General features: G+C 37.8%; 1 protein-coding gene across 2 annotated transcripts in view; it reads left to right on the top strand.

Annotated features, from left to right (window-relative positions):
* The first annotated feature begins 10,543 nt into the window (after positions 1–10,543).
* Positions 10,544–27,664, top strand: part of SLC18A2 (solute carrier family 18 member A2) — a 37,690-nt gene continuing 20,569 nt past the window's right edge. Inside the window, exons 1-6 of one of the 2 annotated variants that reach the window (XM_034440229.2) lie at positions 10,544–10,702; positions 13,806–13,949; positions 18,789–19,146; positions 24,829–24,887; positions 25,708–25,791; positions 26,374–26,466. In XM_034440229.2, coding sequence (XP_034296120.1) covers positions 13,829–13,949; positions 18,789–19,146; positions 24,829–24,887; positions 25,708–25,791; positions 26,374–26,466 — 715 coding nt within the window. In that variant the 5' untranslated portion in view covers positions 10,544–10,702; positions 13,806–13,828. Of the gene's footprint in view, positions 10,703–12,080; positions 12,540–13,805; positions 13,950–18,788; positions 19,147–24,828; positions 24,888–25,707; positions 25,792–26,373; positions 26,467–27,664 lie in introns of those variants that run through there. The other variant, XM_034440230.3, reaches the window with a different exon arrangement.

A 27,664-nucleotide genomic window follows, 5' to 3' on the forward strand; every position in this document is an offset into this window, starting at 1 on the left:
GGCCCCATAAATCCTCTCCTCTCCCCTTCTCTCCCTCAAACTGGCCCCACAGAAGCCTCTCCTATGCCTTTCTAGCCCCTTCTCTCCATGAGGTTTGTCCCACAGAAGCCTGTCCTGTGCTATCCCATTCTCTCCTCTCCTCTCCTTATTATTATTTATTTATTTTTGCTTTAATTTATACGCCGCCTTTCTCTGGAGACTCAGGGCGGCTTACAATGCGTTAAGCAATAGCCTTCATACTTTTGTATATTTATACAAAGTCAGCTTATTGCCCCCACAATCCGGGTCCTCATTTTACCTACCTTCGAAAGGATGGAAGGCTGAGTCAACCTTGAGCCTGGTGAGATTTGAACTTGCAGTAATTGCAAGCAGCAGAAGTTAATAACAGTGCTTTAGTCCATTGGCTCTTATTTTCAAGTTGGGAAGGGGAGTAGAACGTCTAACTAATTAGTATCAGAGTGTGTTATAATAATATAGGAAATACTAATGCTCTGATGGTCATTTCGAAAAATCCTTTCTTAGTGAGCACCTAGAAGCCAAGAGGAACAAAGGTGGCAAATTTAAGTTTGTAGGCTTTATGGTTCTGGAGATTTCGTGATTAATTCGTGAGTTGTTTTCGCTTTTAAATATATAGATTAATGATTTTCAACTTTAATTTTAAATAATGCTGCACTCTACTGGTTTAAACTATTATTAATGGTTCTACTTCCCCCTCCCCATTTTCTAATTCTTATTTTTGGATAAATATCTACTAGCCTTTCAAAAACTGGATCATAGGATTGATCACTATCCAGACTCTTTGTAAAGGATGTATAAATAAATAGAAAACTGTGGCCCACCTTCTCCTTGTCTACCTCTCTAAACAGCTGCTGCTTGTCCTAAACAGCTTCCCTTTTACTTTTGGGAAACATGTTTAGGATTTCCTAAAACCAATTTAAACGTAATCTAAAACTTTCTGGACAGGGGAAATTACTAGTACATGCTGAGGACAATGTTCCATTAGCACTAATTTATTGTCCTTCACTGCATTGCAGAAGCATTGATGAATACAACAGAACACAGACCTTTCTGCTTTATTAGAATATCACCTCGCACGTGTCTGTTCATGAATCAGCATCTTTCAGTTCCTTTTATTCTCAGAACAAAGTTTTTATTTCTGTTCAAAATGTATAGGAGGTATTTGAAGTGAAAGGGTCAAAGTACCATGTCAAAACAGATTGCCATGGTGAATACGCATGCACACGCAACCCAAAAGGAGACAACGCATGGAATATTTCTTGATGTCAGTGCTTACCGTACAACAAGGATAGGGAATATGCCGTGTTCCCAGATGTTACTGAATTCTAATTCACACCAGCCCTAGCCAACAGGACCAATAAGGGATGATGGGAGTTGCCACCCACAACTGGATAGATGCACCTGGAGAATCCAATAGCTTTGTGAAAATGCTGATTATCAGGTGGAAACATTGTGATGCACATTCTGTCCCTTATAGGTGATATCATATTCAAAAAGGCAGGACTTGTGTTTAGTTGTTCTGATGCTCCTTTCGTCATTGGCCCTCCCTATGGATTCCCTATGGAGTGGGAGGCCACGAATTACTGTCCTGCAGTGCAGAACAAATGCATGCATTTTCCTAGATTATAGAATTATATTAGCTTTTGAATAATGAAAGAAATAATGATTTAATATAATAAGTATATGGCTGTGCAATGCTTCCTATTCTGGGGGCATGAATATAGCATCTTTACTAAGCTTTTCAGAGCAGCCGCATTTTAAAATCATGAGATAATTATACAGAGTAGCCACAGGACCCCATGGCAAAACACAGGCAATTTAAAGTGTTACAGACAAGTGCTACATTTGTGCCTCTATACATTATAAAACACTTGTTTTAATTCAGTCCAATATGCTGCACAGCCCTAATAAACATTCCAAACAATCTTCCCAAAGGTGACTGGGAAACAATGAATACTTGATTCTGGGCAAGTTGAGTTGGAGGTTTTGCTATAGGCTGATTTGTTCTCATTGGGGATGAAAAGGAAACCAATATTATGTACAAGAAAAAAACCATTGATAGATTACTTTCTCCAGTATGAGCTTACTTGAGTATTTAAGGTCATGAACAGAGGCCATACTTTGTCTTCCAAAATCATGGTTGACTGGCTCAGACAGTAGGTGCCTTTTTATTGTTCGGACCCAGACAATGCAAATTCCAGCTCAGAGATCCAAGCCACTTCTTTCTTGAGCATTCTGCTGCTTCCAGTGATCTTTGGCTTTAAACTTTGGGGTCTTTGTTTATCCATCTCTATTCCTTAAATCTACACGGACCTGTATGCATTAATTTCTCAACCATTCTGGGCCTATGACTAAGTTGTTCCTTCTGTGTGAAAGTTCATGTCATAATAAATCAATTCAACTTTAAGCTTCCATTGCACTTTCTGTGCATTTTTTAGAAAGCCTTTGCTTTCTACCTTCCATGCTCCTGTTAAGTATTGTGCCAAAGGGAAGATGTGATATTTTCTCTTCAGAGTGCAGGGCCCAGAGGGGAACAAGTGCTTGTTTCCTTGCCTTACCTTGGCCTATACCTTGTTAAGCTATGTGTCTGACAAGTGAACCCACGGATGTAACCAATACAGTTCACTGCTATTTATTTATACTTAAACGTGGGTCAACATGCAAAGCAGAGTGTAATCACATTTGAAACTGAGATCTCGGCTGAACATCATTCTGAACTTCCGCAGTGCCTGGAAGATGGTATTTACAGCTGGGTGTTTAGTTGCTTAAATGCCAAAAGGTTTCAAAGAGCAGCATAAACAGTCAATATAAACACAATTTGCATGTAATGACTGGATTCCTTTAACCTCAAGGGACGGGGAAGATTATTTGTCAGATGCCTTTTAGTTAGAGACAAATGTCCAGGAAAAAAAAATAATTAGGTTTGTAACACGGCATTCAGTGTCTCTTCTTATTGATTAGGAAGCTAAGGCAAAGTTTGCCTGCAAGGCTGTGTCAAGTGTTAAGAGAACACTTAGCTGGGAAAGACAGATAAAACAACCTGTGATTTAACCTGGTTATTAATCAGCTTTTATTTTTCTTGACAGCAGTTCTGTCCTTGTTAAAATACCAAGTTAAGGCAATATGATCTTTTCTCTTTTCTGTCTGGTACAAAATGATTATTTCAAGTGATAGCTGTCACTGAAAACATCAATAATTAACACTTACCATCTAATGTTCTACCTGAAAAAAACATTTTAAACATGACGTGTTTAATTCCGCTGTAGTTGTGTGTGCTCTTGATATTATTCTAGAGAAGGATAATTTCAAATATTTCAAATAATAGCAATTAGAAGTAGACCTGGGTACAGCTGAGCCTAAGTGGAAATCAATCGATCATTTTTATAACCAGTATAATACAGTACAGTACAGAAAAAAAGCATGATGGAATGTATATGAAATAAAGCAGAAATAATATCATATGTTTTCCGTTGCCAAGTAAAACAAGTAGCTCAATTTGCTTATCACTGGATCAGATTCTGAATGATGATTTGGTGATCTGTTCTAGAAACAACACAAAATCGGTGGGATATGACGTTGGGACTTCGGCAGCTGAGAGAGTGGACGTGGGGAGGTACTGGAAAAATTGGTGAGGAAAAATTTCCATATAGGTTCCTCACATATCTAGGCAACAAATAGTGGCAAAGGGAGGGAGGGAGGAAGGGAGGGAAGGGAGAGAAGATTCTGGGAAAACAGGAAATAGACAGGCCATGGGGGAGAGGAAGAGGGGACAACATATATCAGCCTTGCCTACATGATCTGTAAAATACAGTGGGAACCTTTTGAATTTCATTTTGACCAAACCAAAAGCAATGAAAACACTCCAGGTCTTGTTTCTGTAACTGTGGTGGATCCAAAGTGGTTTGGCAGAAACTTGTGGGATTCAGGGATGTTTTAATTGTTGTTTCATGTACATCTCTGGTAAGAATTGACCTGAAAGCAATATAACAGACTAGATGATGACCATTGTGATAGAATTTCCTAAGGAATACTATATTGTACATTGTTTGAATTTACTATATTTTTATGAATCTGGATCATGATGGCTAAACACCAATCCATGAGAAAGTGGGGCATTTGATTGATACAATGCTTAGCCAATCCAGGACAGAAGAGGGAAGCACACTGGTTTAGATATAACATATAATGCATGCCACACTTTCCTTGTAGACAAATCAAAACCTGACTCTTCTATGAAACTATCTTGAAACCATTGAAAGGCTATTGTGTTGAGTTTATTTAGACTTTTCAGCCAAATAATTATTTGAGACTGTTACCAGTAAACCAAATCACAGATGTGTCACTTCTAAAAGAGCGAGTTTTATGCTGATTAATATTCAAAGTGGGAGGGGAACTCACAAATCTTCTTTCTACAGACAATTGTTTCCCATTCTGTAAATAATATTCAAAGGACTACAATGTTAGTTGAAGGCACATGAAATAGCTGGGGGCCATGACATTTAATGTTAGTGCCAGGATGTGCTGGAGATATGAGGGGACAGGAAAATACAGGAGCAACTTCATCACATATATTAAATATTTCATCATAGAATCGAAGGGACATGCTCATAGGCTAAACTTTTTTTTTAAACAGGAGAAATAAAATGACCATTCCTTATCTTGAGTACAAAAAGGTAATAGCTTATAATGAGGATAATGGGAGCAACCCTGAATGTTGTGTCTTTGTAATCTGCTGCAGAATATCTTCAGGTAAAATGCTAGAATTTTAATTATCTGCTGAGGTACTTAGCATTCTCTCTCTCTCTCTCTCTCTCTCTCTCTCTCTCTCTCTCTCTCTCTCTCTCTCTCTCTCTCTCTCTCTCTCTCCCCTCCCTCCCTCCCTCTCCCTCCCTCCCTCCCTCTCTCTCTTAAAGTCTGTTTTCAAAGCTACATGGTGCAAAATAAAAATAAGGAACTGATAAGGAATTAAATAATCAGTAAAAACAATAGCACTGTGAATTTGCACAATCTCATATATGCATAATGTTTGCAAATCTCATATATGAGAGCCAATCCTGGTGTGATTGTTAAGTGATAACTTTGTGGGCTCCTAAGTGTGGACCTCACATGACCATGATCTAGGAACAGATGCTGAAACCACATTCCAGGCAAGCATACCAGTGGGTTAGAGCTGTGAGTAGGCACTACGGAGTATGAAATCTATAGTATCTTAATGGGTGGCCATAACCTGAGTACTTATTATTTATATCCCACCTTTATTGTTTTTACAAATAACTCAAGGTAACTAATGTATACAATACATCTTATTTTTCTTATTTTCCCCACAACAACAATCCTGTGAAGGGTTGAGTTGGGTTGAGAAAGAATGACTGAACTGGCTTTCTACCTTGGCAACAGAATTCCTTGGATGTCTCTCCTGCTAGACCTAACAACAATACACAAGTAAATAATAGATACAAACTCAAGGTAAATCACTCCAAACTCGATTGCAGAAAATATGACTTCAGTAACAGAGTGGTCAATGCCTGGAAAGCACTACCTGACTCTGTAGTTTCTTCCCCAAACCCCCAAAACTTTAACCTTAAACTGTCTACTGTTGACCTCACCTCATTCCTAAGAGGTCTTTAAGGGGCATACATAAGTGCACCAGCATGCCTACCATCCCTGTCCTAATATTCCTTTTTACTTACTCTTTTCATGTATTCAAATTATGTTTATACTTTTACCTGTTATCTTATATATGCTTGACAAATAAACTTATGATTATGATTATGATTATGATTATGATTAATAGGATGTTAAGAAACATCAGGGAAGAGTTGGTCCTGCAAATTACCTGGCCCTAGAACATGAAAGGTGTTATAGATGATACCTGTATCTTGAATTGCATCTTGAAATACACTAGAAACCAATGTGACTCACAATGTAACCAGTGGACCCTGAGATGCATTCATAACTTCCATCATTATTGGATTCTTTACTAGCTTACCTTCTGGAGGATTTTCAGGGACAGCCCCATGTAGAGTGCATTGCACTAGGCCACTCAGGAGGTGACTAAGGAATGAGCAACTGTGAGCAAGAGTGCTTTTCTACACTAGAATGACTATGCAAAATAGTGTCAATGATTTAGCATGTAAAAGGTAAATGGTGTGTTTTCAAATAACATGTATTTGAACTTTGATCACAGCAATATTATTTATTGTAGCAATGTTAGCTACAAGCTGGATTTTAATCAATTAATCAAAACTTAAAAATCACAATAATATTCTGTTGTTTCCACAGGAATGTCATTTGATTGCCTGGACTTTCATTCTAGCCATTGTCTATTCACTGCAGGATGAAGGTCTCTTCCGCTTGTTTCCAACCAATACGGTCCCTGAGCTTTCCTTTGCCAGCTGGGCCCATAATACTTGCCTGTATCATTGATCCATCCTGGTTGGAAACACGCTAAGCCAAAAATTGCAGTGACCTGCATTTAAAAATATTCACTTATGTCTAAATTACTAGAAATCCGCTAACTGCTTTGCAAATTCTTGAGGGCAAAATGTAGCTACACAGCAGACGTACTGATTTAAACCAGTTTTCATTCATTGAGTGAACTTGTGAACATGATCCAAACCATACAATAATCAAATTAACAAGGGCATCAATTTTTCAATCACATCCATGGAAAAATAAACTGATTAAATATAACTGAGTTTCCATTGAACGTACAGTGAAAATGCAGCACAATGACCTTTTAGATGTTACCACCATGTAAGTATTAATAATATATCTGTGCACAAATAAGTACTCTCAGAAACAATTTCAGCCACTTGTTCTAAAGGTGCTGGCAAGATCCCTTTTAATATATATCGGCTTTTGTATCTGGCAGTGAGAATGTCAGCTCCTTGGAGGCAGAAAGAGCTTGAGAGGCTAGGAAAACCAATGATTCAAACTTGAGCAGTACTAAATAGCCATCATCACCATGCACTGCTCTGAGGAAAAGGCAATAGAAGGAACAGAATAAACAGTTACAGGCTAGAGAGGAAATCTTTTATGGCAAGATGTTTACAATATATCTTGTTATAAGGAAATCTCTTCTTCTCTCCTAATGTACAACATATGTGGAATTCTCTTTGAAAATCTGACTGCATTACAGCTAAAGACTTATTTTTTTCTCTTTGAAGTATTGCTAATGTGTAAATTATTCCTTTTCACCATAGTGCAATATTGCTATTGATGTTTTATAAAAAGACATTAATGTAGCTTTGACTAAATAAGGTCCTCCCCCCGGTTGCATTGGATTCCAATTCAAATTTCAGTAAATATCTGTTTACAATCACAGCACATAGGTCTTTGGTTTCCTATTGGAAAATTGAAAGATGTATGTATAAAGAGGGAGGCAGAAAGAATGGAGAAAGGGAGAGAAAGAGATTATATATTAATTTACAATATTTTTTATTTCTTCATAAAACTCAAGAAATAGTTTTATTAGGACCAATCCAAATGTTGTAAAATAGCAAGCAATCTTTCAGTTGTTCTGCATGGTTAAAAAGGTTAAGCAAAACATAGATGGAGGAGGGGATTTGTCATGATGTGGCAAATCTGTATTTAGGGATAGCAGAGACGATTCTTTAAGAAAGGGGTGAACAGCAACAGAGGAGTCCATGCTTCATGGTTCACTAGACAACTGTGAACGTTGCATGGGTGAAACAGTCTCCTATTTTATTGCCAAAAGTTCTGGTGCTTATTATCAGAATGCATCAGAACAGTAGGATCTATAATACTTTGGACAGAAGGTTTCTTAAACTCAGCAACTTTAAAATATGTAGATTTCAACTCCCAGAATTTCCCAATCAGCATGCACTGGTTGGAGTATTCTGGGAATTGAAGGCCATGCACCTTAAAATGGCTGAAGTTGAGAAACATTGTTCCAGAGCCATCTATCCATTGTGTGAAAACAGCCTTTATGAGGGCAAGATTCAGGGATATCTGGATGATTTATTTATATTATTATTATTATTATTATTATTATTATTATTATTATTATTATTATTATTTTATTAGTCATAGTTCTATTCCGCCCACTCTCCGAGGACTCTGGGTGGCTTACACCAAAAACAGTATACTAAATAGCATATTGCCCGCTAACAATCTGGGTCCTCGGAAGGATAGAAGGCTGAGTCAACCTTGAGCAAGTGAGATTTGATCTGCTGATCTGCTGAACTAGCAGTCAGCTGAAGTAGCTGCAGTACTGCACCCTAACCACTGCACCACCTTGCTCTTAATGTTATGAAGATGCTATAAGTTGATAATAGAAAAATGTATGGAGATAGATATTGGAGCAATATGTCAAGACTGTTCCCCTTGCTCTGATAATTCTAGAAACAATTATTTCTCAGAACTGATTAGAAGAACTTTTTTTAAAAATTGGAGAAATAGAAATTGATGTAGGTTGTCCACAGACAATACTAGTAGCGTGTAGTCACTGAATTCTCACAAGTTCCTTTTCAAGGCTGGCTGTTTAAAAAATGCAGCAGAGTGATATATGTGTGTTTGTAAAACTATTTATTTTTGTAGTCTGGTTCCATTGGAATTGAGAGAGAATATTTTTTTTAGCAATTTCAGAGGTTTCTGGTGAAAATATTAGAGAAAAAGTTGTTAAAAACATTTGGATTGAGATATGGAGGACACAGAGGCAGAAATTGATAAAGTATATAGAATAAGTTCCAGATTTGCAAGAATAAGGAATGTTCCAAAGGATGTTTTGGTGCACTTTGTCAGAAAGAAGACAAAGCAACAAATTTTGCAGCTGCATTTTAATATAAGGCTGAAGATTGATAATACAGATGCAAAGAAATTCCTTTTAGAATCTTGCATGAGACGAAAATATTATCCACGGTGGAGGAGTGGTTGATGAAGATGATGAAACTTGCTAAGATGCTATACTGACTTGATTTGTTATGAGAAAAGACAATATCTATGATTATTGCTGAGTGGAAGCCACTTACAGACTGAGTACAATAGAAAAAAATGAACTTGTGATTTATGGTTTTGATAATTAGACAGGACCCAAGGTGGAGGCTATGCAGAGACCTCAGAGGCTGTCCAACACATAGCGACAGGTTGAAGATGCAGGTAGGAACAGCGTACACTGAATAACTCAATCAAATAGCTGGCCTTGTTTACAAGAACATCCACACAATATAAAGGCCAGATGGGAGATTCCACAGAAGGTCATGGAGAATAAGAGGACCAAGATATGGTGGGACTTCCAGAACCAGACATACTGATAGGAACTAGCAATTCAACCAGACATCATGCTAGCAGATCCAGAACACAAGACAGCAATGGTGATATATGTAGCAGTGCCCAGTGACAACAACATCAGAAAGAAGGAGTATGAGAAGCTGGAGAAGTTCCAGGACAGGAGGAACTACTAGACAACATATGAAAAGGCCAAAATGGTCCCAGCTGTGGTAGGGGACTTGGAACTGTGACATCTAATCTAGGAGAGTATCTTACATAAATCCCAAAAATGACATCAGAGTTCTCTGTCCAGAAGTCTCCAAAGCTCAGGCTGCCTTGTTAATCAGATGCTTTCTCATAAGTTGGCTACCAGTACTTTCAGACCAATGATGGGTCAATTTCGGGTCAATTCCATGGATGGTAGAGCTTGCTGACTAGTAGCCTATGGTAAGGTGACCTGGGGACACTTTCTTGTTCAGCGAAGACACACTTCTGATTGTACTTTGTAACACCTCACCTTCCTTTCTTGATGTAGCAGGACCTGTTTTTCTTTAAAAGGATATTGTGTCCGCTACCCTGGAGATCAAGGAGAAAGGTATAAATTAATTAAATTCTCTGCCAGGAAAAAGACAAGGCCTGTGCCTGTGGCCGAAGGGGGCATCTTGAACATTGCTAGGGCAATCTGGTGCTGATGGAAAGCGCAAGTGAGGAAAAAGCCCTAAAGGCAAGCAGTGCTTTTTATTCAACTACATTTCAGTGCTTTTAACATTAGACAAAGCAGATCAGCCTCCTATGCGCTGCGTCCGAAGATGGAGACGCCAGTAAAGCCAGCTGGCTTAAATGAGCTCTGGGCACACTGTCTTCCTAGTATTTACCGCTCGTGCAGCAGCTGCCAGAGGAGCGTGGCGGAGAAGCCATCTGCCCTGCCATGGTTATTTCTTCTCGGACTTCTAAGCCAGACGCCTGCAAAAAGCGCCTCGGGCTCTGCCGCAGTTTTCCACAAGGGCAACTTCTTCCTTCCTTCTTCCAAGCACGAGGGACCCGCTTACTTTTGAGACTGAGAGAGGAGAAGGAGCGGCGTGGGTGGGTGGGGTGGGGAGAGTAGGAAACAAGATGCCCCCAAGCAGGGAGCACTACCTATAATTTCTTTTGGGGGGTGGGGGACCAGGCAACGCTTTGGTTGCCGGGCTGGCGTCCATCAGCCAGCAACATCGAAGGGAGTCGTGAGGAGAGAGATAAGGATCTGGCGTGACGTCAAGGAGGAGCTTGGTAAGCGGAGCTTCTCTGAGGCACCGGGGCTCTTTGGCGCGGCGTTGGCGCTCCGGCAGCGAGCGAGGCAAAGCTCAGGGCTGCGTCTGGGGAGCCTGGTCGTCTGGGAAGGGTGCGTGGAGGCTTTTGCGCGCGGCGAAGGGAAAGAGCGGACGAGGGACGCGGGAATTCAGGAGTGTGTGGGGTGAGTGAAGGAAACCTGGCGGCGCTTCTGGAGCGAAAGCGGGAGACGCTCGGGCTGAGTGAGGCGGTGGGTCAAAAGAGCGGTCGGGGCGGGAAGAGAAGCGGTGGCAAAGTGCGGGAGAGTGGGTGGGTGGGGAGGCAACTGGTGGAAACGAGGCGAGGAGCGATGCTGGAGCGCCCTGGAGGAGTGGGGCGGGGAGGGAATGGCGGGAGAGACCGGTACAAAGATGGATTTTCGGATCCGGAGGAAGCATTTAAAAAAAGTACCGAAGTCCCCGCGCATCCCAGTCACTTTTGTTACTATCCTTCGGCTCTCCCCTCTCCCCCAAACTTCCTCGGCTTTTGACTGCAGCCAAACCGATGAGGTATTTTAATGGCACTTTACAAACTAGTGGATTAATTTTTGAGGACAAGGTTTCATCACCCTGCATAGAGAAATCCCTGGAGATATACCCAGGGATGGCATTCCTGTCTCATCCAGTGCATCTCATAAAGGGGGACAATACTCCATCAAGGCTGATGCATAAAAATTGTGGCACTTCTACAATCACAATCTCTCTCTCTCTCACTTTCTCCCTCCCTCCCTCCCTCCTCTGTATTTAGATTAGATTAGATTAGATTTATTAAATTTGTATACCGCCCTTCTCCCGAAGGACTCAGGGCGGTGAACAGCCAAGATTAAAATACATACAATATAAAAATTAAAATAAATTAAAACAGAATTAGATCAGTTTGGCTTCCCCAAATTTTAAAACCCATTTACCCATAAAATAACCCATGAAAATTTTAAGCCAGCCCGGCTTGCTGAAATAAGAAAGTCTTCAAAGCTCGGCAGAAAGTACGGAGGTCCTGGTAGCTCGTTACAGAGGGCGGGTGCCCCCACAGAGAAGGCTCTCCCCCTGGGGGTCGTCAGTCGACATTGCTTGACCGACGGCACCCTGAGGAGACCCTCTCTGTGGGAGCGCATTGGCCGGTGGGAGGTTATCGATGGCAGAAGGTGGTCTCATAAATACCCAGGCCCTAAGCCATGGAGCACTTTAAAGATGAGAACCAATACCTTGAAGCGCACCTGGAAGACCACCGGGAGCCAGTGCAGCTTGTGCAGGAGAGGTGTTACATGGGAGCGCCATGTCGCCCCATAATTACCCGCGCGGCTGCGTTCTGGACCAGCTGGAGCCTCTGGGTGCACCTCAAGGGGAGCCCATGTAGAGAGCATTGCAGTAGTCCAGGCGAGAGCTGACGAGGGTGTGAATGACTCTGCATAAGGAGTCCCGATCCAGAAAGGGACGCAACTGGAGTATCAGGCGAACCTGATAAAAAGCCCCCCTGGCCACGGCTGTCATATGCTCTTCTAAAAACAGCCGTGCATCCAGGAGGATGCCCAAGTTACGAGCCCTCTCCGTGGGGGCCAATGACTTGCCCCCAATAGCCAGCGATGGCACCAGGTGGCTATATCGGGATGCCGACAGCCACAGCCACTTGGTCTTGGAGGGGTTGAGTCGGAGCCTGTTCCTCCCATCCAGACCCAGACCCAGATAATTTAACGTTATCTGAACTTTGGAATTAATGAAATCTGTCAATCCAGGAACAAGGAATTAATCTGGAGACAGAGCACCGTGGATGTGTTTTTGGACACAGTTGGGAAGGAATGGCAGAAACAATGTAGAGATGTATATTGGGGTTCATCCTTGACACCTGTTTTCAGTATTGAAATACAGACCTGGAAGAGACATTTTCTCACCTGATTCTTGATATATCAGTTTCAACAATTGATTAATACCAGTAGTGAAAAACTAGGAATGCAAATATAGTGAAGTTTTAAAATATAGGATGAAACAGTATGTATGAAATTAAAATAGTATACTTGTAGTTTTATATTATATTGTGATTTGGGATAATGATCAAAATTCATGCAATGTTACCGGCACCACCTCTTATAATCAACTTATGAATCTTTGCAGGGATATTGGGGGAAAAAATCATTGTGATGATGCTATATGTCAGTTAGTGAAGAATATAAATATTGATTGGGGTGAATTTGTTTTAGGGTTTATTTCTGTGTGGGGGTTTGTAGGAAACCATTAGGTTTGTTTCTTCCTGGGACCTCCCTATAAAAAAAAAAGGAATATTTGAGTCAGCTTCCCATTTACTCTTTCGTGAAATGAAAGCCAAGTTGTAGAATTGGAGTTTGGATCCACGGGGGATGTATGCATCTGGAGTATCAAAACAAGCAAGGTTCTGAGATTGCAAATATTACTATAGTAATCCCCTTTTTTACATTTATTGTTAATCTTTGTTGTTTGTTATTTAGGCAAAATTGCCACATTATGTTAAACAATGAGAAATTAGAAGTAGAGATTTTTAGAAATGGGTTTTGGGTGAAAACAAACTATAATCAGGAGGAATTTTCTGGATACGTGTCTGTAATGCACTGGTGTTCCAAATAATTTTGTCTAAAACGTAATTCAGTCTTCAAAAGTCACTTTGAGATTGTGGAAAATAAACATATTTATTTCATGTCAACTAATTTTTTATGTATTTTAAATAAAGATATAAGTGCCTGATGCTCTTTGTCTAGAGCGAAGCCAGGCAGATTAACAAAAATATGGGCAGTAAATGAAGCTAGTTTAAGATATCAAGTATTTCAACTATATCAAGTTGGTTCAATGAACAACTTTATATCTTTTTATATGTAACTGAACTAGTCTATCTTTATTTTTAGATTATTTTTGTTCTCTATAAAGCACTGTTAATTAGATTTTCCACAGGCTATCTTTACATGTGGGTACCCTGCTCTAACAAAAGGCAAATAACTTCTGTATAATAACTTGGCGTTGAAATATTGACAGCAGTGTTAGTCATCATTTATGGTTTTATTCTTGATAAGAGAAAAATCCTTGCTTAGCTAGACAACATAAGGAAAGAATCAAGCAGAAGCAGCAATGATAGACACTCATGAAAACGAAGAGAAAGAGATGTAGCCATAGTGGTGGCAGATTATGGAATCATGTTCTTCTTTAAAAAGAGTGCCAGGAAAGGGGGAAGAAAAAATGTTTAAATTCTAGATTGTATTAAAATATTGTTTTTAATGTTTATTTTATAAGCCATAATTTGGGAGAACTAAACCATGGCTTGGCATGAATTCAGTGTGCTGAATTGGCTCCGAGAGAGTCGGCAGTCCCGGAAATTAATCTTGTTGATTGTCTTCATTGCTCTGCTCTTGGACAACATGCTGCTGACTGTAGTTGGTATGTAAAAAGTTCCTGATACTATAAATATTGTAACTGCTTTGCTTCTGAGTAGCCTTAAACTCCTGCATGAAGTGTGTATGTCTGTGCATGTGTGTGTATATGTGTGTCTGTGTGCGGATGTGTGTTTGCTACATTCATTTCCTTCCTTTGTGGCTTTTGTAAAACAAAATGGCAGGAAAGATAAAAAGTTGGCATGTCATGTCTGATGAAAAAGACTTTTTTTTTTTAATTTGATTTATATGCCGCCCTTCTCCGAAGACTCAGGGCAGCTTACAATGTGCTCAGCAATAGCCTTCATCCTTTTGTATATTTATACAAAGTCAGCTTATTGCCCCCACAAACTGGGTCCTCATTTCACCTACCTTAGAAAGGATGGAAGGCTGAGTCAACCTTGAGCCTTGGCGAGATTCGAACCCTGCAATAATTGCAGGCAGCTGGTCTTAATAAGCTTAATAACAGGGTGCCTTAAACCCCTGTACTACCAAGGCTCTTTGACTCTTTCACCCTTATGTTTATTATGGTTTAGGTCTTCAGTGTCACAACAATTAGCCATTATGGAAACAGCAAGAAATTGAATTAGCTTGCATGATGGCTTGTATGTATGAACATTGATCAGATAATTAAACATTGCATTCTTATCAAAGGAAGAAACATTTTATTCTAAAAAGACTACTGTATGGAGATTCTCAGTCATCCAGGTCGTGGTTGTCCCAAAGGTGCTTTTTTCAAGAGGCAACTGGACTTCCTGGTTTTTCTTTGAAGACATTTCTCATCCAAGAAGCTTCTTCAGCTCTTAGCGAAGCGAAACGAAACGTCTACAAAGAAAAACCAGAAAGTCCAGTTGCCTCTTGAAAAAAAGCACTTTTGGTACATTCTCAGGAGAGCATTTCTTTCTTTCTCAAAGTCATTACCACGTATCATTGCACAGGAGACATTTCCTCAATAAAATAATTATGAAGATGAAAAAGCATGGGTCATCAGAACACATTAATATCTTATCTAAAATAGTCAAAACATTATAAATACCTTCTTGTTTGAGATCTTCTCGATATCTAGAAAGTATTTGCATATATGAAAACCAGTCCATCTTAAATCCCTGATCTTCTAAATCTTGTTTTAACTTAAGATCACCCTTTTCATCCAATAACTCACTGTATCTAACAATTTGTTCTCTTCTAAATATCACTGGATATGAGAAGGCTTCAATTGTCGATACCCAGACTGGAATCTTCAAATAATGATATTTTTTAATCCTCTCCCAGTTCAAAAATAAAGTTTCACGTATCTGGTGTCTTCTAAAATACTCCTGTATTTTAGTTCCTTTGTATATAGAAATTTAAATACATCTCAAGTTGTGTTAATACTTAAGCGTTTCTATAATGTAAATCATGATTTTGTATATACTGTAAAATTAATTTTTCATGAAGATACATCTTACATTAAAATGAACCATCTTTTAAAACTTTTATATGTCATTTCTTATAATCTCTCTGTGAAATGAATTGGGTGGATTCATAGTGTATAATTACATTTGCCCTAACTAATTTGAATTTCCAGGTTTAAAACAACCCAATCATCATTTAGAATTCTGTACTTGTTTTTTAATCTTTCCATAAGTTTCAGTATTTTATTTCTATTTCTTTACTAGACTTTCTATGCAATTATGAAGACAAAATTAAAAACAACCTAGAATTCCAACTACAGACTCCAAAATAATAATACGTGTTATTCATCAGGGGCTTTTCAGATTTTAATATATCCCAAAGGCTTATAGTTCAACAGACTCTTCGGGTTGACTAATATCCTAAATGTAGATTGTCAATTATCTCTGAAGTCTGTTGAATTATGCATACGCATTAACAATTCTTGTTTTTGTCCCCCTCCAACTCCATTCCCATAAAAAAGATGGCTATTTCAGCGTTGTTATTGTTTGGTTCAATATAAAGTAACCTGGTTTAATTTAATAATCCTGTACCAACGTACCAGGAAATATGTCCATTGATTTAAATGAAGCTGACTCTGAGGAGACATATGGGGAAAAGTTATTCACATATAAAATTGATTGTAGCTGTCAAATGGTATATGTGTTTATTCAGGAAATATATAAAAATATTTTCATAACATATTTTAAACCACTTGTTGAAATTGGATTTTATTATGGTAATTTAAATTTGCTCTGATATCAAGTAAGTAAATCTTCACTAGATATTGGTTTTGCAGTGTAGTTTTTAAAATTAAATTTGAGATCCATAAATTGGAATAAGTAGTCTTCTTGTTCCTGTTTCTCCTGCACATATGCAGAAGTAAATTTCAATTTTCCCTTGTCATGCTTTAGAACTAGCTTTGAGAAGAGATTTTTCCAAATGATTTTAAGTTTTGCAACTTAGCATCCTCACTCTTTCCCTATTTTTCTTATCAAGCGTTCCCATCTATTCCATTTTCATTTGGTCTTCCTGGTAGAATATGCCTTTTTCTGCATAGTTCCCCCCTCCCAGCAAGCATGGTTATTTGAACAGCTATATAAATAATAGCCATTTATGTCTCTCCTACCCACTAGGTTGCCTGTAACAGCAACAATATCCTGAGAAAATTGGTTATGCTCTGTCATATTAACATTTTTATCTGTTTGATGTTACATTCATGTCAAAATTATCTTTTACTTTTAAAGTATGGAAATATCTCTTTGTAAATTATTTCCATATCACTAGTTTTTCAGTAACGTACTTGCTGAAGGCCATTCACTTATCTCAACTGAAAGGTTTCCTGAATAAATAGGATTGTTTACACAGTAATTAGATTCAGACATTTGCAAAACATGATTCATCTAAATGATTGATAATTTTGTCATTAATATTCCCTGCCAGGTAGTTTTTCCTACCTCCTTATTTTAAAAGTCCTCATTTTCTTTCTCACACATTTATATAATTAGGATGCTGTTAGGAATTTCAACCATATACAGATTGCCATATTTACTCATTTTCCTTCTGTTTCCTTAATTTCCTAAAATAATTACTATATCATCTGAAATACGTTGACTTGAAATTGAACAGGATTTACACAGGACCATTAACCTGTGTGTAATTTATTAAACTGTATCAAATTTCTTTACCTGGAAAACACCTGTTATGTACATTTGTAAAGAATGTGTGAAGGAGAGATTATCTACCTTAATATTGTCTTTGTTAATTGCAACAACTGTTCAGAATATTAGATCTGAATCTTTTCCAGAGCTACTTGGAATCTTGGATGTTCGTGACAAAAATAGGAAGCTAATTACTGAGTTATTAATAAAACCAGAAGTGCACATTAACTGAAGTTAATGTGGAATACTACTTAATCTAAAATCTCTTCAGGTTAATTAAGATTAACAGTCTAAATCCAATCCTAAATAAATATTCTTGATTCCTGTTCTTCAGAGATCAAGTACAGGTAGATCATTTCATAGAATGAATAACAGAATAATTTTACTTTCAAAATTCTTGAAGAAATATCAAATGCAACCAGTTGTAGATAATTATTACATTGTGTTCCAGTTAAGAAAGTCAAGACTAAAAGTATCATTGTTATTTATTTCCTTATTTATATTTTATTTACCGTAGCAGTTTTGCCAAAAAAAAAAAAAAAGAACCTTCTTTTACTGAAATAATTAAAAATATAAAAGATACAATAGTAGTTCCTTGAACTCCATTATGACGAGGGAAATTCATCCTTTTTCTGCGATGTTTCCTGGACAACTAATTGGTATCAATATTGCATTCATTTACATACCAGATTATTGTTATTTTTTATATGACTAGTATTTTGTTTCCAGATGAACTTTATAGAGGCTGATTTGTCATTATAGCCTTTTTGCTTCTACAGTATGTTTGATGTTTATTGTGTTTGTTCTAATTAGGATGCTTATTTGATGTTTATACTGTGCACTGCAAACAACTGCTGTGGGTAAAGGACATATAAATGAATAAGGGCATAACAAGCATAGGAGTTTAATCTTTAGCTTTTAAAGGATTGGAAGTATTTTATTCGAATCATAGTTATATTAATGCCTGGGGTACACAAAAATCAGCTTACACATAATTTTTAATATCAATTTTCTAGATGCTTTTGCATTTTCAACTCCCTATTTCAACCATATGGGGAATACTTTTGCAGAATTCTGACGAAATTGAGGAAGATTTCAATATATTTTTCCTCAGTTCTTTGATGTTGGACTGAATATTGATAAGTCTTATCACGTTTTTTTCATTCCATGTAGAAAAGAATGAGTGACTGCTTGAATTCCAATCATTTTATGAATGAACATATGGGTTTGTCTTTCTTCATCAGGATTCTTGTATAAATGGAAACAAACTGATAGAATAGCTATGTTTTCAAATTTTTTAGAACTATTTTATAAATTAAATAGCCTAGATTATGATACAGCTTGTTTTTGGGCTTTATTAAACTAATAATAATGCTGTATAAGAATACAAATATGAAATGCATTTTCAAGTAGTATGCAAATATTAAAAGATGTTATGAATTAAATTAAGTTGAAATGATAAAATAGTTCACATAAGATTAAATATGAAGAAAAATGGAAAGCCTGGACACATGTATCAAAGAGTACAAAATTTGATCAGGTTTAAATTGCTTTTATGAACTCTTCTATTGAAATAAAGTTATTTTGATAAATCCAAACAGTAATTTCTCCATGATGAAATATTCTGAAAACTAGCTATTTTTTCATTCATGTATTTATGAAAGAAAATGTGCAGCCTTGTGCTTATTTTTGTTGTGTTTATTATGACATGTGTATATGCCCTTATGTGACAATTGCTCTTTTTGCTTTTTCAGTGCCAATAATACCAAGTTATTTGTATAGCATTAGACACCCCAAAAATGTAACGGATGTCCAAACCGTTAGACCAGAGACTCCTTCTGTCAACTCGAACAGATTGCAAAGCATCTTTTCTTATTATGACAATTCAACTATAGTTACTGGAAATAATTCTGAAAAAACAAGGCCAGAAGATTATTATGCTCAGACAGAGCAAATGGTGGTCAATATGACTAAGACAACTCCATCTCCCTCAGACTGTCCAAAGAAAGACAAAGAATTGGTGAATGAAAATGTAGAAGTTGGTTTGCTTTTTGCTTCCAAAGCAACTGTCCAATTCCTTACTAACCCTTTTATAGGACCAATGACAAATAGGTATGTTTTCTTTTTTTTTCTTACGTAATAAAATATATCCCATTTGTTCTATTTTCCTGTGTATTTATTTTTTAGAGAAATATTTGCTTCAATTTGTATCTGTTTTATTTCTTATTTTGTTTAGTGGTTGGTTTCACTGATACATATTATTAAAACGAATTGCTAATAAACCTGGACTATATCATCCTTAAATAAATCAGCCTTCTATTTACCAACTATTTTATTTTAAATAATTTTCAACTTTGTTCCTTTTCTGCTTTTTGACTGGCACCTTGTAGAAGGAGTGAACTTTTTTTTAGCTAATACAGATATCAGATAATGAGAACTAGAAATGAAATAGCTTATGTTAGTAAAACTGTTGCAATCTCTTCAGTAATAATATGGGAGTGGTGAGTTAAAATTATGCACTTCCCTCCAGCCAAGCTTTCAAATACATTTTTTTAATCATAAACATATTTATTTTTATATTACTTTTCAAAGAACATCCTCCTAAGGGAGCTTGTTGTGCACAAGGTTAGAACGTAGTAGTGCAGGCCAATTCTGCTCATAGCCAGGAGTTTGATCCTGACAGGGCTGAAAGTTGACTCAGCCTTCCATCCTTTTGAGGTCAGTAAAATGAGGACCCAGATTGTTGGGGGTAATATGCTGACTTTGTAAATCACTCAGAGAATGCTGTAAAGCAGGGGTGTCAAACTCGATTTCATTGAGGGCTGCATCAGGGTTGTGTTTGACCTCGGGGGGCTGGGGTTGGCGTGGCCAGGATGGGCATGGCCAGCTTGACATCACTCATGTCAGGGGTGCCTCTAGTGGTCCAAGTGCTCTGCCAGCGAAAATGGGCTTGCAAGCTCCGTTTTTGGCTGGGACGGCCTCCTGCAACCCTCTGCCAGTGAAAAGAGAGCTCCATTTTCCCGAGCTCCATTTTCACTGGCAGAGGCACCGCGAGCCAGTCCTTCACTGTTTCCAGGGTGGCCCCACAAGCCAGATCTAAGCACCCTGCGGATTCGGCCCGTGAGTCTTGAGTTTGACACCCCTGCTGTAAAGGATATGGAGCAGTATATAAATCTAAATGCTATTGCTATTGTTACTATAAATGCCTGCAAGTAAGAGCTGATGAAACCAGACAGAGAAGACTGTATGATGGGTTTGTTGTTCAGTTTGTTGATCAAATATGGTTTCCATTCCTCCTGTAAAGATAACAATTCAGGCAGGCTCATATTGTTCTGTGACAGGCTGTGATTAGAAGCATTATACTATATATTTTTTCTTTTTATTAGTTTTATTGTTTTAAATAGGTTTTATATTCTGTAAGCCGCCTTAAGTCACCATGGATGAATAGGCGGCAAGATAAATTTATTTATTTATTTATTTATTTTTTCAGATTTCTATACCGCCCTTCTCCTTTCGGACTCAGGGCAGTGAACAGCCAAAGTAAAACATTTGTACACAAAAGTTAAAATAGATTTAAAATAAATAAGTTTGGCCCATAATTTAAAACATTTCAATTTAAAACCAATTTCAAATTTTAAAAACCCACCATAAAATCAGGACAGCCCGCTAACTGAAAGAAGTAGGTTTTAAGGGCCTGACAAAAAGTCTGGAGGTCTGGGATCACTCGTATCTCTGGGGGTAGATTGTTCCAGAGGGTAGGTGCCACCACAGAGAAGGCTCTCCCCCTGGGGGTCGCCAGCCGACATTGTCTGGATGACGGCACCCTGAGAAGGCCCTCTCTGTGGGAGCGAACTGGCCGGTGGGAGGCAATTGGTGGCAGAAGACGGTCCCATAAGTACCCCGGCCCTAAGCCATGGAGCGCTTTAAAGGTGATCACCAACACCTTGAAGCGCACCTGGAAGTCCACCGGATTCAACAAATTCAACAAACAAACAAACAAACAAACAAATAAATAAATTAGAGTAGCACCATGGTTTTAATATATATCATAACAATTTTATACTTTTCCAGCAATAGCACATACAATACAGCTGTAGGAAAAAAGTTAGCATAATCATATTGATAAACACTATGTTCCTATTAAAGCATGACTGAAAAACAGCTATAAAACAGCAAACAATTGCAACATAATAATAGCATGAGATAGTGATTATGGGAACATAAGACTTCTGATTCCAGGGATTCTATCTTTATTTCTGGATGGGTTTATACTTCATTGTGGACAACTGATTCATAATTTCAGAATTATTTTGGACTCATGGCTCCTGTTTAAAGAGAAGATGACAGCTATGGTCAAGAGGACTTTTGTACAGTTATATCCATTGCGGAAATTATGAATATTTCTGAACTGAAAAATCCTACAATCACTCTTGATTTAGTCATTTCCCATGGGATTATTCTAATTTATTTTACAGAAAACAAGTAGTTTTCTGCTACATTTCTCCCATATAACACCTCTAGTTTGAGAGCTGAACTGGATGCCAGTTTACTTTCAGGTGCAATTCTTGAATTGTATGTATTATCTTTAAAGACTTTGTGGTTCACGAGTTGCATATCTACAGCGCTGCCTTCTCCAAATGGTTTTACCTGTCCATTCAGATCAAGTGAGGTATACTTTTCATGGGTCATTCAATCTATACAAGCCAAAAGCTTTCTCAATTACAGACCCTCTTCTTTGAAGCATTTGTACTTCCAGAGAACATCAGACTAATCCCCAATTTACCGGGTTTTGGTAAAGCTGTAAAACTGTTTTATACAGACCCAGGAAATGATCCTGATCTGAGGTAGAGCTCACATTCTGGGTTGTGTCTGAATGTTACCTTGGAGATCACAGTTCTATTTCTAATTGTCTTTGTTACTGTTAGTTATCTGATTGTGGGGTTTTTTTTTTGGTTGTTGTTATTTTAATCTTATTGAAAGAATAGAGTAGAAGCCATTCAGAATCTCTCTGGATTGGAGAGGCATAGCACAGCAAACAAATAAGTACAAATTTGTGTTTACCCATAAGACACTGCACACATGATGATCTATTTTATGTAATGTAAAACAGGTTGCTTTTTTTAAAAAAGGCATTATGGTTATTATTTTATTATTAATTATGTTTATATAGTATATGTTATATATCAGGGGTCACCAACCTTTCGGACCTCAGGGACCACTAAATTCATAATTTTAAATCTTGCAGACCACTAATATGATCTGCCTAATGACCAGCTGGGTGGGCGTGACCAGGTGGTCATGTGACTGGGTGAGCGTGGCTAACTCGATGTCACTCATGTCAAGGGGCGCCTCGCCAGCCTCTACTCACCCCTCCCCTCCCCTCCCAGCCATTCCTTGCCTCCCTGCCCGGGCTCCTTAGGGCCCCAACAGGAAGCAGTTGTTGGAGCTAAGCAGCCACCATGAGAAAGAGTTGGCAAAACAGCTCAGTTCAAATTGGATCTGACTGAGAAGGAGGCTCAGTAGTAGCACCTCACTGAGAACTACGAGCATAGCTTTCCAAACAGAGGGAAGACCTGCGGGAGTGCAAGGCCAGGTACCAGCACCTGGAGGCTCAGTGGGCTAAGATGATGAGCCAGTTCCAGGCCATGATGCAGTCCCACTGGAACAAGGTCCTCCAGTTCTTTGCCACCAGCAGCCCTTCCCCCAGCCTTTGCCCAAAGCCCTGCACCAGGAGGCCAAAGCAGACATCAAGTCGGAATTTCTGTCCCCCTCTGACCCACACAAAAAGACCCAGAAGGGGGAGACTCTGCAGCAACACAAACATTCATTGCATGTATCTGTCCCGGGGCCGTAGTTTGAAGACCCCTGATTTAGTGCAATATAAAAAATGCGAATAATTTTTCTGTGGACCACCAAAATTTTCTTGCAGACCCCCAGTGGTCCATGGACAACCAGTTGGTGACCACCATACTGTCTACAAGAAATAAAACCAAAGCACATAAAACAGTAAAGTAATATCAAAAGCAATAGCAATTTTATCAGCCAAATTCTGAACTGAAAAGTCTAAAATACTAGAATATCACAAGTACAATGATAGATTGAATCCTGAACCTATGCCTTTCTGATATTTAATATAAAATAAATAAAATAGTTGTTTTGGATGAAATAGCAGGAGGGCAGGATAATACATTGCACTTTGAATATTAAAATCTGCTAAGTATTACTCTTGTGTTACTTCTAGAAAGCAGGATTAATTTTTATTTAGAGTAATATAGGAAGCCTGGCTCACATGCTGAATGGGCTCACAATATATGGATGGAACATACAGATCCTGGAATGGTTAGGTCTAATTTATGTAGGCATTTTAGATACAACTGCATGTTCATTTGAATTTCTAGTAAAAATGTGAGATTCCCTTGATTTCAGCTCAACTCCTTTTTAAAAAAAGGTTTTTATTAGAAGAACAGTTTAAGAAACTACAGAAACATAAAAGAAAAAGTAGTAAGAGTAAAAAAAAGAGTAAAAAAACAGTGAAAGATAACAAAAGAAAAAGAAATGTAAAGAAGCATTTCTGGTTTTCTTTTCAGCAATTATAAACATAATAATTGACATCTCTCCCAGCCCCCTTCCAAATTACATATCATGATTTGCTTCTTCTCTTATACAAACCGTTTTAATCAACGAATACTGAAATCACTAGTTCATGTTTATTCATTTTCAGCAAAAAAACAACAACAAACAAACCCAAAAATCATAAAGGGTTTCCAGGTTTTTATAAAAGTAAGTATAGTTCCCTCCTTAGTTTAGCTACAATTCCTAATGATTGTAGGCTATGTAGTTTCCTTAGCAGTATTACCAGAATGGTTTGCCTTTTTCCCTTTTTAATGGTTCCAGCAAAGCCAATAATGATGTGATTGGAGCAAATTAGAAAAGGGTAGGGCAATTGTAGTGGAAAAACCATTGTGGCACAAGCTTTCTGTAAATTTCCCTCTTTTATTTTCATTGGGTGCAAAATCATAGTAAGTTCTATTTATATCATCTGGTGCTAATCTGATGTTTTGATGAAGAATTAACAGAGAATGGCCTCGAGCCTTACTTGTTTTAGCATCTCATGCAGAAACATCTCTTGGGACACCAGAGAATTTGTGTATACATCTCTGTACTCCTCCTATTTCTGTATTTCTCTAATGGTACTAATACATTATTGATATGTGGTTCTGTATGCTAAGTTAATAAAATTAATTGTGAGTTTTGAAATAAATGATTTATAATCCGCAGAGATCTGTAAAGAGATTTCTGATATCATTTGGGCCTTTGCATAAGTCATGGGCTTGCATCACAATGCTCTCACAAATGTTAACCATCTTGCTGGCTTTCGGGAAACCCCCATCATTGGCTACAGTATTAAGAAGCTTTGTTTCAATATTAAAAGTTTTGCATTGCTGTATGTTGTGTTTTCTCACTGAAGCAATTTCTTGAATGTAATTATTCATTTGTAGTGTTTTACTGACAGAGTTAATTTAAGGTAAGAACCAGAATTTATTTCACTCTTGTTGAAACAAAGCTTGTAGTCTGGCAAAAATTTGAAATTCTTTTGTGGTTCCACTCATTTTACATGAGCAACATCTCCTCACAGATGCTTGCCCCCTCAAAATTCTTCTCTGACCTTGAAAAAGTTGTCTAGCTCTGTTATAAAATATTATTTTCAGCTTCCTAAAAAAATGAAAAATCTGTTGTAGATATAGAAAAAAAATGTGTAATGAGTCAAAAATTGCTATTGATTTTGTTTTCCAGGATAGGCTATCAGGTCCCCATGTTTGCTGGTTTCTGCATCATGTTTATTTCAACAATAAGTAAGTGTTGTTTTTCTCCTATATCCCCAAGTATTACAGAAGAGAAGGAGAAATGGGAACAAAAGACTGTTTTGCATTGTCAAATCTGTATATCTTTTGGTTCTAAGAATATATGAAGCTTTCACTAAAAAATTGTTGGGTAAAACATCAATGAGGACAAGAATTTGTTCCACGGATTCTAACTGTGCCATAATAATGTAGTATTCACATAACCATTCCCTTTACCACTGTTGCTTAGGGTATGGTTTGAGCTGAAATGTTTTCTTATACAGTCCATACCACTGAACCAGAAGAAACAGAGTGGATAGAAAAATAAGGCACTTTAATCTTGCCTTTTCTTACTTGTCAGATGAAAAGCAACCATAGCCCAATGGAAAGAGGAATGCCCTTGAATGTCTCTCATTCATTAGAGTGGCTGCTTCAATTGAATTATTCTATTTATTATATAGCAATGTGTATTCCCCACAGAGGCTTGGAAATTGCTTGTCCATTTTCAGGGGGGAAAAACTCTCCTAAACCAGTTAAATTGTATTTTGGCTATGGGAAGGAATTTGAAATATTGGAACAGATATTGTTTTGATAAGAAGCTTCCTACATTTTTTTCTTTTATGTTGTGTCACCAATAGGCTAATCATTTAATCAATAATAATTCTAAATGAAATAAGAGAAAATAATGCAGATTGAAATTCACATGATAGTCGCAGAAAATTCAGATTAAATGAATGTTAATAATAGGGTAATATAAAAGGCTTTAACTTTTAAATTTAGATAGAGTGGAATCTTTTGTTTTTTTAATGTTTTCTCTTGCTTTCCCCCCCAGTGTTTGCCTTTTCAGAAAGCTATAAATTGCTTTTAATTGCAAGAGCTCTCCAAGGTGTTGGTTCATCTTGTTCTTCTGTAGCTGGTAGGTTTTTAACATGTACATCAGCATTCTTTTCTTTACTAAGGATTTGATCAAATTGCAAGCCATTTTAGTGTTATTATCTTTATATAATTAGATGAGGCCTCTAATTATAAACAACTCTGAATTTCTTAAGAATGTTTATGATATTTTCTTCTACTTTTAAAAACTTTAAAATCATTTTTCAGATCGAGTAGATTTAATATGTTCTGTGTCATTTAGAATGTGCAGTTTGTTGCAGTCATTCTAGATTCCTAGAATTCTTCATATTCTTGAGAATTCCAGGTTATATCCATTCTCCTTTCCTGCATACCACTTTCTGATAAAGGGTTGCAAAGAAAAGAGTAAGTTAAAGGGGAAAAAAGGCATCTATTTCCTTTGTACTAAAGGCCCCATTGCCTTAAAGAGGCACAGTTGGAGAGAATTCTCACCCCTCCCTCCCTGATTTTAAGAGATTTTCCAAGGGACAGTTTATTGGATGTGTGAAGATAAATGTTTCACAGGTGATTGCTCATATCTTAGTGTAATTTCCTGTCTGCGGAAGACAAGCCTAGTGTTTTTTACTTTGCTTTTCTTTTTATGCAGGGATGGGTATGCTAGCCAGTGTCTATACCGACGATGAAGAAAGAGGCAATGCAATGGGGATTGCCTTGGGAGGCTTGGCTTTGGGGGTATTAGGTCAGTATGACAATGTTCCCTGGATCTGAATATAGGTAGTGCTCGAGTTACGATCACAATTGAGCTCAACATTGATCTTACTAAGTGAAACATTTGTCAAGTGAGTTTGCCCCATTTTACAACTCTTCTTGCCACAGTTGTTATGTGAATCATTGCATTTATTAAATTAGTAATATGGTTGTTAAGTGAATCTGGATTTCCCCATTGATTTTGCTTATCAGAAGGTCACAAAAGGGGATCACATGACCCTAGGACACTGCAACCGTCATAAATATGAACCACTTGTCAAGCATCTGAATTTTGATCACGTGACCATGGGGATGTTGCAATGGTTGTAAGTGTAACTCACTTTTTTTAGTGCCGTTGTCACTTTGAACGGTCACTAAATGAACTATTGTAAATTGAGAACTACTTGTATGCAATTTTAGAAATTTCATATGCCGCTTTTTCAATCAACAGTGCTACTTTAAAGCCAGTCCTTCTTACTCCCAACTAAATGCATATGTAATCAGTCCCACAGGCTATGAATTTTTTCACACTTACATTCTAATCAGTGCCACTGAACACATAAATACTAACATCTGAGTGAAACTACACAGGAATATACTATTAAATAAATTATTTGACTCAGAATTATTTTGTTGGCTCGTCAAAGAATTGTACATACTGTATACATACACAGAGAGAAGATAGCAATAACAATAGCACTTAGACTTATATACTGCTTCACAGTGCTTTGCAGCTCTCATAGAGCTGCATAGAGAACTAAGCGGTTCATAGAGTCAGCATATTGCCCCCAACAATCTGGGTCCTCAATTTACTGACCTTGGAAGGAAAGAAGGCTGAGTCAACCTTGAGCCCCTCAGAATCGAACTCCTGGAGTGAGCAGTGAGTTAGTCTGAAGTATTGCATTCTAGCCACTGTACTACCAAGGCTCTTAAACCCATACAGAGTACTGTGAAGGAAGTTTTGACTCCTGGCAAGTGCCTTGACAAGTCACTGTTTCTTGGAACATTTTCCGAAGTGGTTTGCCATTGCCTTTTTCTCAGGCAGAGCGGGAGTGACTGGCCCAAAGTTGACTAACTAACTTTGTGCCTAAGGTGGGACTAGAACTCACAGTCTCCTAGTTTCTAGCCTGGGGCCTTAATTATTACACCAGACTGACTCTCAGTTGCCAATACACTGAATATATAATTGT

This window comes from Pantherophis guttatus, chromosome 6 (genome assembly GCF_059756535.1).
Source record: "Pantherophis guttatus breed Tessera chromosome 6, ASM5975653v1, whole genome shotgun sequence".
Classification (NCBI taxonomy): Eukaryota; Metazoa; Chordata; class Lepidosauria; order Squamata; family Colubridae; genus Pantherophis; species Pantherophis guttatus.